A 14,977-nucleotide genomic window follows, 5' to 3' on the forward strand; every position below is an offset into this window, starting at 1 on the left:
TTACTAGACCATGTTAATTGTGTAAAATAATGGGTTTCATTGTGTTTTTTCCATCAGTGTACCAAATACTTTGACCTCACTCAATCTCGTGGTCCTCTCTTGTCCCCCATCTTCCCCAAGTGATCTTCTCTCATTTTCCTAAATAAATCTGCCTCTACTTCGATGTCTTAGTATTTTAAATCTATATTTGGCATATTAGAGAAAGTATGTGATGCTCAGCTTTCTGGCTTTGTCTTGTTTCGTGCAGCACGATGGTCTCCACTTCCATCAATTTGCCTACAGATTGCATAATTTAAATGTGTATGACTGAATGAAACTCCGTTGTTTGTTATGTGTATAGTTACTTAATTAATTAATATGTGACATTTTCTCCTGTGTATCTGTTTATGGGTACCCAGGCTGATGCTATAACTTGGCTACTGTGAACAGCTCTATTATGGTGGTTGAATAATTCCATATTGCAGCTATGCATTAATATTTGTTTATGCCTTATTCTACACAGTCATTCAAGCACTCTAGTCACACTATAGGCTGAGAGCTGTACTAGATACTTAGCTAGAGTAGTAAAAAAAAAACGAATATTCTGGCTCTTGTGGAGCTTGCGTTATCTAGTAGTTAAATTGTATACTGTGTTAGAACATGATAAGTTCTATAGAAAAAACAGTAGGGCTAGGTGTGGTTGGTTGGTACATAAGTGAAAAATGCTATGAATTAGGTAACTTAGTAATTTCAGCTAAAGTGAGATTTGAGCAATGTTTTGAAGGATGGTAGGAAATCAGCCAAATATATTTCCAGGAGAAGAACATTCTAGCCAAGGGAGCAAGTCAGTCCGAGGTCCTGAGACAGGCAGGCTTGCTTTGCATATTGGCTTCCAAGGAGACCAGTAGGCATTCAGGAGTGAGCCAGCGGTAATTCTTAAAATACCTCAAGGATGTAGGGATTAACAGAAGGAGGGTATGTGGAGGAGAATCATATTTCCTAGAGCGTTTTATGTAACTGAAGACTGGTATTAATCTGAGCGATTTGGATACTTACAGAGGAGGGTCATGTTTATCAAGGATTACTCTGACTGCAGCACTGAACGTAATCTGTTATGGAAAAACTGTGTAAGCAGAGACTTCCTAGGATTTTCTTTCTGTGATTCATGGGAGGCAATGAGGTTCAGACTAAGTGTCAAATTTGAAGGCAGAGGGGACAGATATTTGCTAGGATGTCAGAGAACAAGAATGATCAAGGCAGTTTCCAGGGCTTAGCCTGAAATCCTAAAAGGATTGAATTGTTAGTAACTGACATGGCGAGCTTGTGTGGATCAAGTTTGAAGAGATGGATGGTTGCTGAGCAGCAGATGCTCAACTTCAGGTTTGTTTTTAAGATGTCTGTTAGATAACGGGGGCAAGTCAGGCATCATGATGAAACATATACTCACACTTACTCCCCTATCTTTATTTGTCATTTATTTTATTTTCGATGTAAGCTTCACAATTACAATTTTTCCTTTGGATCACCAATTATATTTTAAACAGCAAAATAAACATTTGTGATTGATATTTATAGTTTTGGTTTTTCTTTGTTTTAGGGATAAAACATCATGAACAAAACCGACTTATGGAAAGAATTTATTTTGGCCTACAGTTCCAAAGGTAGAGTCCATAATGGCGGCAGGCAACCAGAGCAGGAGACTTAGACACACACACAGAAAGCAGAGAACGTAAACTGGTAGTGGAATAAGACTGTATATTTTCAAAACCCACCCCCAGTCGTGTACTTTCTACAGCATATCTGCACTTTTTATAGGTTCTGTCACCTCCGCAAACAGTGCCAATTGCTGGAGACCATGTGTTCAAATACCAAGCCTATAGGTGATATTTTTAATTCAAACTATCACCTTCCACTCCCTGGCCATATAGGCTCATGACCACCTCATGATGCAAAATGCATTTAACTCATTGTCAAATTTCATATAGTATTAACAGTCTCGACATTGTTCAACAAGTGCAAAGCCTCAAGTTTCTTCTGAAACTCAAAGCATCTTCTTAAGTGTGGATACCTGTTAAATAAAACAAGTTACATATACCCAACATACAATGGCAGAGAATATAAGTTCATATTATAAAAAATAATAATGAGGGTATAATGAGAAAATACTGGAACAAAATAAGACCAACATGCAGTAGAGCAAACACCAAATCCTGTAGCTCCAAGTCCACTGTCTAAGACTTCAGTTTCAAAGGGGTTAGATGGCTCCATCCCCTCCAGCTCTGCTGCCTGCAATATACATCTCTTTTTGAGCTGGTTCCACTCCCTGCGTATAGCTCTTGGTAGATATCTCATGGCTCTATCATTGACAGCATGTAATCTCTATGGAAACTCAGGCTTAACCTTCATGCCTTTATACAATGGCATCTTTTTTTTTTCAAAGTTTATTAAATTATGAAAGTTTCCATTTCCGCCCCTGCAATGGCATCTTAGGGCCTTCTGTGTTTTCATGACCTTCTTGAAGTGCCTTTATACCCTTGTTATACATCACCTAGTCTTAGCAGCTCTTTGAAAACACAGAGGTAGAATCCCTGGCTCCTTACTCTTGCATTTAGTATGTCTCCAAAGCCATTTCCCCAAAGATAACAATGCCATGTCGGGTTGCCTGTCTGGGGTAGACATTAGCCCTCCCCTTAAACCTTCTGTTAGTAGTAGCTATGATATGTTGAAGCAGTTGCTTTCTAGGAGTAAGCAACCTTTTAGGCCTTTTCCTTTGACCAATTAGAGACTCAACTGGATGGGGTCTTGACCTGAGGCCACCTTTGTCTTTGTTCTAATGTAGAGCAAGTCTCTCCTCAATGGTCCTAATCTCTTTAACAACTACAGCCTCATTTCTAGCACATGCAGTGGGAACCATAAATCTTCCTAGGTCTATTTTTTTCTCTCTAAACTGTATTTGATCTTTTCATTGCAGACTTGAATAAGCATGACCAGTAATAATCATACCACTGACTCATTAGCATACTGTCTTGATCCCTCCACCAAAGAAATTAGTCCTTCCAAATTTAACCCTGAGCAAGTTTTCAGGGCATGGGCAGAGAACATTCATATTCTTTACTAAAATATCCGAAATGGCCTCCAGTCAAGAGGTTTCAGAGGAAACCTCATGAGGCAGGCCACTACTGTATTCGTTACTCTAGTACCACCATCGTTCTCCATTACTAGAGGGTGTCTATCTCTGATCCCATTGTTCAACTGCTATCCCAGTTCTAAGTTCCAGAGTGTTTATCCTGGTTCATTTTAATCAATGGACTTTTTGAAGTTTTTTTCTTATTAAACCAGGTATGTAATATTCTCTTTGAATCTGTGTATGAAAGTTGCTCTCCTTATACTTTGAGTTGTTTAAATGACTTTCAGTGTTTTTGGTTTATATTTAGTGAACATTTTCTCAAGGTCTCATTTGATTGTTTATATTGGTTGGTGCTTTGTGTTTTCCAGATAACATTCTAATTTAGCTGCTGGAAATCTTGCCAGCTCTATTTATCTCTGAAGTTCAGAGAGTTTATTAGAGTTTGTCTAGGCTCTGATGCCACCTTGCCTGGAGTGAATTACTCTTATGTCACCTAGAAAAGAGGAGTGATTTTTATGTCATTTAACATAGAAGTGAGTGCCTCCAAGTTTACCTAATAAAATGAATTCCTCTGGTATCTCCTAGCAAGGGAGTATCTTATATTACCTAGCATGGAGGTGATTCTGATGTCACGATATAAGAGTGAGTGCTGAGGTTGCCTAGCATGACAGTGCCTCTGAAGACAGTGCCTCAAAAGACCATTTGATCTACAGAGGCAGATTTATCTTCAGCTTTCGGAAGCATCTTCCCAATTACTGTCTTTCAACCTACTTTTTAAATATCCTCTGAACTATATAGATTGGAGTTGCCCTTGAACTATTCTCCAGAAAGCTTACTCTTACCTCTTTGTTTTCCTTTGAGATATGTCTTTAATTTGATTCCTCTTTCTCCCCATGTTTTAATACATTTTCTAAAAATATCCAATTGTGAAATCATGTTTTTTAAGTATTAGAAGTTTTCGTTAATGGTGATGGGGAGATGGATGAATGGACAAAGTGCTAGAAAAGTGGAGTTCGGTTCTTCAAAGCCTGCATACAAAAGCTGGGGACTTTGCGATTCACTTGTCATTCAGAGCTCGGGAGACTGGGGATGGGGGTCCATGGAGCAAGCAGGCAATGGGACTAGACAAATCGGCAAGCTTTGGGTTCACTAAGAAACCTTCACTAAATAAAGTGGAAAGCAGTTGAGGAAGACACCCTTTGTCAACCTCTGGCCTTCATAGACATGCGCACACACATATGTGCTCTCACACAGGTACACCAACACACATGGGAATGTGCCTACATACATGCACCTATACAACAAACCAATCCTCATTCAAGCAAGTTTTTATTAAAAAAGTCTTTTGAGTTGATGTATTTCAATGTCTTTAAGTTTCATTAGAAAATTCATGCATTATCTTTTTATTTATTATAATTAGTTTTCTTATTTGCTGTGCGTGATGGGGCAGGCCTTCAAGCATACAAAATAGGTCCTCACTCACTAGCTGTATCTCTAGCCCTTAGTATTTCTGCAGCCGTGGGTTCCATCTGTGGAAAAGTTGGTTTGCCTTTCTTTTCTTAACCCCCTGACTTGGGTCTTATTTTTTTCACTTTGATTTCACTCTCTCTAGCAAATGGACCTTGCTCATTTAGGCCATTTTTGTTTGTTCTGCAGGTGGCAGTAGGCTGTTGAGTCCCATCAGTCAACTCTTTGGCCTTTGTGGACTTTCCTGCACATCAAGGGCAGATGCCTACTGCATGTCTGACTTTGAAGTTCTTTCCGACTTTTGTTAGCCTCACGCTTCTTCTTTCCGACTTTAGGCCTCATTGTTACACATTACCCGTAGATGCTAATATCAGTTGTTTTGATGAGAAAATCAAGTGTGTAAGGAAGGGGAGCAGAAAGAAAATACACTGCTTTCTGCTGTGATATTTCTCTACATTTATGCCTGTGTCTATGGCTGTCTGTCTGTGTATCTGTGTATCATCTCTGTGTACCTCCTATTCACAACTCTGTACTGCTCCTTTCACTTGTACTTTATATGATACACTTACAGTGCAGAATGAAGAGTTATGGACACCATAACATTTCTTCCCCTGATGCCTACCATAGCAACTGTGAATAGTAGTTGTTCATAGATTCCAGTTGGGGAGAAAGGGATAATAATGGAGCCATTGGATAGACTTTGCAGTTTAACTTCAATTCAGTTAAGAACTTCTGAGGTAATCCCACAGGATGTCTTCATTTAGGTCAATAGTTCTCTCACCCCGGTAGATTTTTTTTGACCTGGTTACATTAATATTCATAACAAGGCCAAAGTTATATTAGTAAGGTGAACTGATTTAGGGGGTACTTAGACTCTATCTTACATTCACAAGGAAAGAAGATTGGGTGATCTTCCCATTGAACTCTTTAGAAACACATCTAATATACTTGTGGAGGCATAATTATATTATAAAAGCATGTTTGTGCACAGTACTTTAACAATGAGACATAATCATATTTTAAAGGAAACTCTAAACTCCTGTGAAAAAAAACTATCATTATTTCAAATATACATGCTTCAACTTCAGATTTGTTCTGAAGTTATAATTTACATCTTCTTCACACATGTGTTTATTTGTGAACTACATAACACACAGTACTTCAAATATTATTTTAATGTTTGACAAAACAGTAATTTCCCAATATCTTTTGATACCAGCCCATATTCACTTTACTCCAGTTGTCTCTAATTTTATTTTTAATAACTGCTTATCTGTGAACCAAGATATGATCAGGGACCACATACTCTTTCTGGATAATTTTTTTAGTGTGAAAAGCTTACTTCCCAGCTCCAAAAAGCTGGACTTGGCCCACCACCCACAACACACCAAGTTACAGAGGGATGATGGGAAAATGCAGAGAGAGAAGATTGGCCACATTAGGAAGAGAAATGAATAAGGGGGTCTAAATGACACAAGACTGTCTCGGGCTGCTGCCATGGGGTTTAGGTTTCAGCTGAGGGCAGGAAACATGCGTAATGGTACCATCTTAGTGAGGTGTGGTCCTAAAGTTTGTTATTCTCTCGGTCTAATCGTTCCGGCAAGGTAGTCCTTTAGACTGTTACCTTGCTTGTCTGTTAATCCCTGAGGGTGTATCCTCATCCAGAGATAGGTTTCCCTCTTCTTAGTGTTTAATGTGAGTTGAGGCAAAAGTTACGGACCGTAGCACACCTCTATGCTTTCTGCCAAAGAAAGTACAAACACAGCAAAGACAGAGAAGCTGGGCTTTCTTTATGGTTTTCGTTATCTTGTAAACCCAAGAGAGGAACAGGACTTCTTAGTTAAAACAACTTCTCAGTGTCTGCTTCAATACTACAATGGTTGTATCTATTCTATCACACACACACATACTTAGATAAACAGGTAGGTAAAGTTGGAGGCCCTCTTGGGGTACATGAGACCACATCTTAAAACACATGTACACACATGAACAAATATAATTGTCCCTTACTATTACGTATGGTTTGCTAAGTTTCCAGACATTTAGGGACCGTGCCTCACAACTGACACAGCAAGGTCTACACCCCACAATTGGTACACTCAGAATTTACACCTCACAGTTGGTACACACAGAGTCTATGCCTCACAGTCTGTGCACCCAGAGTCTACACCTCACAGTTGGTACACTCAGAATCTGTACCTCACAGTTGGTACACTCAAAATCTATGCCTCACAGTCGGTACACTCACAGTCTACACCTCACAGTCAGTTCACCCAGAGTCTACACTTCACAGTCAGTACCTCACATTCAGTACACTCAGAGTCTATACCTCACAGTCAGTACACTCAGAATCTACACCTCACAGTCCATACACTCAGAGTCTACACCTTACAGTTGGTACACTCAGAATCTATACCTCACAGTTGGTACACTCAGAGTCTACACATCACAGTTTGTACACTCAGAGTCTACACCTCACAGTCGATGCACTTCAGAGTCTATGCCACACAGGTGACAGATCAGGACTTCATGTTATCCACTTGATCTTTTCCTCATGGTTTATAAGGCCTCTACTCATGCTTCTCATCAGGGTATCCATCAGAATTCTGTCCTCTACATTCAATTCATTCAATTTCCAGAGACTGGTTTTTGTAACAACTGCGCTAATGATTCTCATGCAGTAGGCTTCAAAGCACACATTCTGTTCCTACCTGCTCAAAGTGTGACCACCAGGCTGCTGCAAAGATTGACAGGCAAATTTAAATTTTATTTATGAACAGGCTTCCTCTGAGAATGGTAGACATATTTCTTTCTTGTGCAAAAGAGGATGGATTTATGATTTTTATGGAAACCAGGTGATGTTCTGGCTGGTGGGCTTGTCTCTCAAGTCAGGCAACACTCATGCTTTTCATTTCAGCCCCTGCCAAAGGCTGTGAGGAAGATGGACGCATAGAGTACGGTCTACAGATGTCAGAATAAAAGGTTTAACCCTTTTATGTTGGCTTCTGTGTGGTGTGTTGAAGCTTTTAGACTAAAGCAGATTAAACTGTATTTAAAAAACATGGAAACATTTTGTATTAGCTTTGTAGTTTGTTTACATAGTTAATATTTTATAAAGTGAAGATGTGGATGAAAAAGATTCCATGTGATAAGCTGGTTTATTTTGGTAGCTGATTCTTACATTGATGCTTTTACAATGTGATTTTTGCTCTATAGGGTGAAAAATTTGGACCATTTGCTGGAGAGAAGCGAATGCCTGAAGATCTGGATGAAAATATGGACTACCGACTGATGTGGGAGGTAAGGTATGGTTGATAACATCAGGGATTGTTCCCATTTGTATGGTACTATGGTATGATACTGAAGTAAGGTCATTGAATCAGTATTGGTCAGTTGAGTTTTATATACTGAAATGTCTTATTGCTTTATTGTTTTATTGATATATTTTTTAAACTGTGTGTGTGTGTGTGTGTGTACACATGTGAGTGCAGGAGGCTGTAGAGTCTAAAGAGGGTGTTATATCCTCTGGAGCTGGAGTTACAGGTGGTGATAAACTTGACCCTTGGCAGAGCAGCATGGGCTGTGGCGTCATCTTGCCAGACCTGGAACGTCTTCATAAAGGTCAACATTAAAAATGTTAGACTACTGCAATAGTCTCCTACACAATTCTTTTAGAACTCTGAAATTTAACTATTGTTCCCCCATATGGTAAAGGATGTTTGGATTTCAAAGTGAACATGCACTGAATTTAGAATTGGATTTTTATAAATCAAATTGTGCTTTTCTTTTAACCTTTATTTCCCAATTGCAGTTCTAATGGTATAGAAGTAGCTTTGCATTCCTTATTCAATGAACACTTCACACTTAAACTATACTTACCTTTGGGATGTATATGTAGGAATTAGGGTGTTGTAAACTGCCTTTACCATATAAAGTTTTTTTTTCTGTGGGATTTGCATATGTGAGTGTGTCTTATTTATTATGCAGATTTCATATCCTACTTTCAATTACTTTTTAGCTTGTATTGATTAGAAGAAGGGCCCAAGGATTAGAACTAGGGAATCAGAGCCTTGAAGACAGTTGAAAGGGAAATTCAAAGACCTCAGTAGAGCAAGAATTCTATTAGGTGTGCAAGAGCTGAAGCATGTGTAGATGGGTTGAAAGGTGGAGGTTGTAAGTCAAAAAATGTGTCTTTGTTTTTTATTGGTTTGCTTTTGAGATAGGGTTTCATGCATCTAAGGCTGCCTTGGAGCACATAAAAAGCTTTATTTCAAGGTTTAAATCATGCAGTTGTGAGAATCTGAAATGTGTGGTGCTGTGGTTTAAATGAGAATGACCCCCATTGGATCAGATGTTTGAATACTTGGTCCCACGTTGATGCCACTGTTTGGGTAGGCTTAGGAGGTGTCCTCCTGAAGGAAGTCTGTTCCTTGTAGTAGAATGTGAGGTTTCAAAAGCCATGTACTATTTCCAGTTTTCTCTCTACTTCCTGCTTGTTGTACAAGATGTGAAATCTTAGTGGTTTCTGTTACTTGTCTGCTATCTGCTGCCAAGATTCCCTGCCATGATGCACTCTTTCCCTCTGGAACTGTAAGCCCTTCCACCCCAAACCCTTCTTTCTGTCAGTTGCCTTGATCGTGATGTTGCATCACAACAATAGAAAAGTAACTAACACAGAAGGTGAGGCTGACAGACTGGAAACTCAGATGAAGGCTAATGATTTTTTCTAAGGCAGTGTGCTTTTGGAAGCCTGTCATCATTCTCTTAAAGCCATGGACCAGTCCAGTGAGAGTCCCATAGTATGATGGGTAATCTCTTTGATTAAAAGTGAACTTAATGTACAGAATATCAAGATTAGTCTTTGATTCATTCATGTAGTACTGAAACTTAGCTGTTGACATATAAATCCATCATATAAATCCATCATAACATGTTGTCTGCAATCAAAGCATACGTATAAGCATCCTACTATTATTGACAATGTTGGTGATGTTGCAGTTGTGAGAAAAAGAATTCTAAAAGGTTTCTGTAGCACAAGGGTCAGGAGCAGAAACGAGCAATGGCCTGTACCGTAATCCAAGCAGAAATTATTATTGATGCTGTGCTTATTTAGCAGACTGTTTTAATTGCTTATTTTTAGGAACCTAAGATGTTTTTATGGCTTCCACCAGTTTCCATAGGCAGTTCATTCTTTTGCCATAAGATTTTCAGAAATTAAATGTTATGTGACAAAGGGGCCCCAGCCCACCACCCAAGGAAAAGACTATAAATTCTTAAAAATGATAATATTTAACAACTTGCCAATGACTTTTGCTATTTGTTTTCTGGAATTTTTTGTGGTGAAACCAGTGTTCTACACAGCCAACGCGTTATGAAACAGATAGTGACTGTAATTTTTCTCTGGGAAGGAAATTTTGAGAAAGAAAGTATAAGACCGTGTTTCTCCATTATATGTGACATTTCGGCAGCAGATCATTGACTCCTATAGCTCTTTGGTGTCTTTGCTATTTTGCTTTCACACACTAGCACCCCCAGTGCCGCTTACTTACTTACTTACTCTTACTCTGTCACTCATAGAAATTGATGTATTTTGATGCTTATAGATGTTAGAGTCACATGGTGGCTGGTATATCGTCTTTATTTTACTTTGTAGTTAATGCTTTGAATGAGGTATAGTTTGGAAGGTGTAAAGAATAAAGCACTGGTTGCTTCAGGTTCTCCCAGGGACGTTGTACTTAGTCCTCTCCTCCTCCTTCTCTTCCCTTCTTTTCTCTCCCTTCTCCCTTTGTCATTATTAATTTATTTGTCGACAGATTTACATTGTATATAATATATTCTGGTCACACTTATCTGTCAGCTCTCTAATCCCCTTTCAACTCCATTTTCCCTTCTCCTATTCTCCAACTTCCCATCCTACTTCCTAATCTTTTTGAGTATAACCATGACTGCCTAAGTAGAAATGGTTCTTGGAGTTATCCACAGTTGTATGAATAGCTCACCAGTGGTCATATCACTGAGACACTGGCTTCTCTTGGCCAGCAGGCCTCACCTACTATTAGCTCTCCTAGAGCATGTGCTCAAACCTCCTCCACCTATGACTGGATGTTGATGGACTGTCTTGTGTAAACTCTGTGCAGGCAACAATAGCTGCTGTGAATTTGTGACTGCCACAGCCTTGCCATGACCTTAAGACAGAGTTTCATTGCCTGCTTCCCATTGACTATATTCTTTCTACCCCTTCTTCTACAATGTGCCTTAAGAACTGATTTGGGTGTCTCATTTAAGGCTGAGAATTCTCCAGTCACTTGTTTTAGCCCTGCCTTGATCAATCATAAGTGTCTGCATTAACTGCTGTTCACTGAAAATACTAGTGTCCTATTAAGACAAAGCAGTGCTAGTGTGGGACTTAAGCATTAGTATCTAGAAATGATCTTGACATCATGTCCATTTAGTCCACTAAAGTAGTAATTTCATCCCTAGTGCCTGTGATCTCAAATATTAGTCTTTGACCAGATCCACAGTACTGGCATGGATTCCTTCCAGTGGAGCAGGCCACTGGTTCAGTCAACAATCAACTGGTTATCTCCATAGCAGTGTGCCACTAGTATACCAGTAGGCACAGTTTGCTGGGAAAGTGGATATTACATCATGCTATGTCCAAAGCTGAGAAAAACCATTGCTGACTTTTCTCCTCGAGCTGCCAGCATAGCAACTGCTGGCACTATGAAAGCTAACCAGCAGGGAGGAAGCTTCCAGTATAGTTCCAGCATCATTTTACTGTTTTGCAACAAAGATGCATGTGTTTTCATCAGTAGGCTCTTACTGATCAGTTCTGATGGTCAGCTTAGAGGAATGGTACTAGCCTGTCTGACTTTGGGATGCCATGGGGTTTTCTGGCCAATAATTCCTCTGGAGATATCCCACACCTGACACTGGGATTAATAACACACAGCTTCTGAGATTGGCATTATGTACTTATGCATGGTGCTTCTGTTGAGGCTACTGCCTTTCCCCTTCCCTCCCATTTCCTTCTCTCCCCCTTTCCCTTCTCCCCTCCTCTGCCTTCTCTCCTCCCCTCCCCTTCTCTCTTTTGCTTGTCCTCATCTGGTATTCATTTGGATTGCCAGCTACTTCCTACTTTTCCGGTTATGCTGTTGGCAGGAGGAGGAATTTTTTTGTCAGTGATAGATCTTCTGAGGGAACATTAAAAACCAAAAACATGCAAACAACCAAACAGAAACAAAGCAGAGAACATCTTTTGAAACTCATAGATTCCCTGCTCTCCCTAGTCTAATCCTCTCCATGATTGTGGTGCGTGAGCTGCATCAGAACCTGGAGTTACACTTGACAGAGACTTTCACTCCTTCAGGGTTGACAATGCCAGCATCTAGACAGAACAGAGAGAAAGAAGAATGACTAGACCTTTTATTGAGTCTGTTCTGGAATCCTTGAGTATTCTCAAAGGGAGATAAAAGACTAACTTTCCCAGTGGGTGAAATCAGCCAGTTTTTGAAAATAGGTCTAATATTTGTGCTGCTCCGTTTGCCACCATGCTGCTCCTAGATGATCAATCCTACTTATGTTGTAGCTATGACATATGAACCGGGTGCTGGTGAGAGCATCTAGAAATAATACCCTAACAAGGCAGCATGAGACACAGTTCTTTCTCAGTTTATATTTTATTCTGCTTATGGTGCTGATGATGCTCATGGACAAGGCAGAAGCTCCTGGTGGTCATTTTATATCAAAGCATTGGAGGCATTACTCATTTTGCCCACTGACACATATCAGTTTCTAGCAGCATGCACAGTAAGTACATACAGGATTTTTGTGAGCCATGGGGAACGCTTGCATCGCTGGGAGCTCTTCTTCCTTCTCAGGATACAACTTGGGATTTAAGATTACCACTGCTTCTGAGCATTTCCTAGAATTTCAGCCTTTTGCTGTATTGGCTACCAGGATTTGAACTTCTTTCTATCCTTAATGCTTATTGAAGGCTTCTGATTTTCTCATTTATTTTTAGTAAAGTGCATCCGCAGAAGAATGTTGCTTTCCTTGGGCTTTAGGCCAGCTGTCAGACCTGGGGTTATAGCCAGTACTTGACCACAGATGTTTCCCTTGAACAGTTTGGTGGTATGTGCCCAGTTGTCTGCCTTGTAGCCTTTCCACTGCACTTAATTGGGAGTTCTTTTGCCAGGTGATTTAGAGTTATGACTACATTTCCTTTCATTTTATTTTCTTAGACTCACCCTTAAGACTAAAACACATCATGTGCTATTGCCAAAGCTCTTGGTAGTGCTTTTTTAAATCTCCACCATTCATTTCTATGATACATTTTTAGATACTTCATACCACAGTTCAGTCCCTTTCTCTAGCACATACCTCGACACAGTTTACGTATTTCACTTGCCACTTGCCCTTGAGCGTTATGCAGATGTTCTGAAGCAGGCATTGTAGCATCCATTGTGTTTGTCTTTCCAGTAGCTCAGATATGCTGGCTTTGGGTTTTCCCCTCCCTTTCCAAAAGACATCTGGCCGTGCTTCTGTTGAGTCCTTAAAGCTTTATATCTTGTTTTGGTGTTTCAAGCACCATTTACTCTCGAGGTTTGCATCTGTGCTGAGATCACACAGGGCTCTGTGTGTCCCTCTCCTCTCTGTGCCCCACTCACACTCTGCTCATGTTTTCCCCCAGCCTTCTGAACCACTTACAATACATTTGAGTGTCTAGTGGTGATTCCTTATTCACAGAACAGATATAACCTTGGTCCGTAACCTTGGGTGGGCCCTCTAGTGAAGGAATACTTTCATTGTGTACCCAATCAAAGGTTCATGTTCAGATTCCAGATTTTACCAGAATCAGATGAGAAAGAGTCAAGTGAGATATCCACATTCTGAGTGTTATAGGGAAAAAAATCTCTTTTACTTAGATTCAGATTAATTTTTTGTTATTATATCATCATACTTAATAAATGTATCAATTCACGGAACATTAGAAACAAAGCAAATAGACCTTAAATTTCAATTTTGAAAAAGTACCATTCTCTTATAAAGAATCAATTCAGCTATAAAATAGTTATGCACAAAGTGCTATGAAGCAATCTGCTTTACTTGTGGCAGACTGAGTAACCAGAGGAGGAGAAATCCTGCTTCCTGCCTGCAGTCCCACTGAGCTAGGCTGACCTCACATCCCTAGATACTGATGGCAGAGAAGTGATGAGTAATGGTGAAAAGAGAAGAAGATTTCATCACCATGTTGGGAAGAAGGGGATATAAAGGTCCCATGTCCACAAGTTTATCCTACTTTTACTGATATGAACTTTAGATTTAGACAGAGGAAGAATAGGGGCAGGAGCAAGAAGTATCCAGCGTTAGCAATCGTGGTCATGGTGTACTTTTGCCCACCATTGGCTCAGCCCAGGTATTTGCAAGGTGGTCTCTTAAATTGTTAAACTGTCAATCATGTCGCCCCTGAGAGTACCTGTCTGTTTCTGTGTTCTGCTCCAGCATGTAGTCTGCCCACATTAGACGGCTGCTATGACCTTGAGGTGTTCTGTTCCTGGCATCAAAGATGACTGTGAGTTTACGACTCTGTGCCTTCAGCCTAAAGTGAGAAAGATACAGGTTAGGTAGACAGGCACTCTAGTACTCTTCATGGCATGAAGGAACACAGGACAGTGCCGACAAAATGGAGACAGAAGTGGAGAGTTTTCACTGTTAGTTACCCGTGGGTCACTGGTTTTTTGTTTTGTTTTTTAGAAAATTCAGCCTTCCAGTAAGGACTCTTAAAATTTGACATTCTATTATTTTTCTAAATCATTGCTTGAAAGAGCAGTGAGGAAAACCTTTCTTTTCTTAAGCCCAAGGTCATTGGAATTGCCAAAGTCATTAATAATTACCATCCCTACCACCCATATATTATAAAATACAGCATGTAAAACTGGTTTAATTTTACTTATTTTAGTCTGCTATAATTATCGCATTGTTTTGGAATAATGGTGCTCATCTGGTGATGTGAGCCCCATGGTATAACTGATGGGCTTCCTATTAATAACAGTATAGACTGCTTTTGGAACTTCATTCTCAGCCTCTAGTTAGCACCTCTCACAATGAGGGTGGTCCCTAATTGGTCTCTTCTCTCCGTCATTGCTTCTGCTCCATGAAGAGCACAGAGGAGCCAGATGAAGAGGAAAATCTCTACGTTATTAATGAGTAGGTAATAACTTTGAAGTATGCAGGATCCAGAAAATTTACTTAGAGCATGTGACTGAGCCCCCAGCTCAGAGTGCGAATGCTGTACTATTTCTTACATCTTGATCTTAGAACCACCTGCGGCAAGAAATAAACCTGCAGAGTGAATTCTGAGTGTGTTTCCTAACCATCTTCTCGGAGACTCAGTCACAGGCT

At 39.9% G+C, this 14,977-nt stretch overlaps 1 protein-coding gene across 2 annotated transcripts in view; it reads left to right on the plus strand.

Moving 5' to 3' along the window:
• Prdm5 (PR/SET domain 5) overlaps nt 1-14,977 on the plus strand; it is a 172,032-nt gene that overhangs the window by 4,122 nt on the left and 152,933 nt on the right. For both annotated transcript variants that reach the window (XM_085690892.2, XM_085690890.2), the window contains exon 2: nt 7,790-7,873. In XM_085690892.2, coding sequence (XP_085547018.2) covers nt 7,790-7,873 — 84 coding nt within the window. The remainder of the gene's footprint in view (nt 1-7,789; nt 7,874-14,977) is intronic.

Source organism: Myodes glareolus, chromosome 6 (genome assembly GCF_982192425.1).
Source record: "Myodes glareolus chromosome 6, mMyoGla1.1, whole genome shotgun sequence".
NCBI lineage: Eukaryota > Metazoa > Chordata > Mammalia > Rodentia > Cricetidae > Myodes > Myodes glareolus.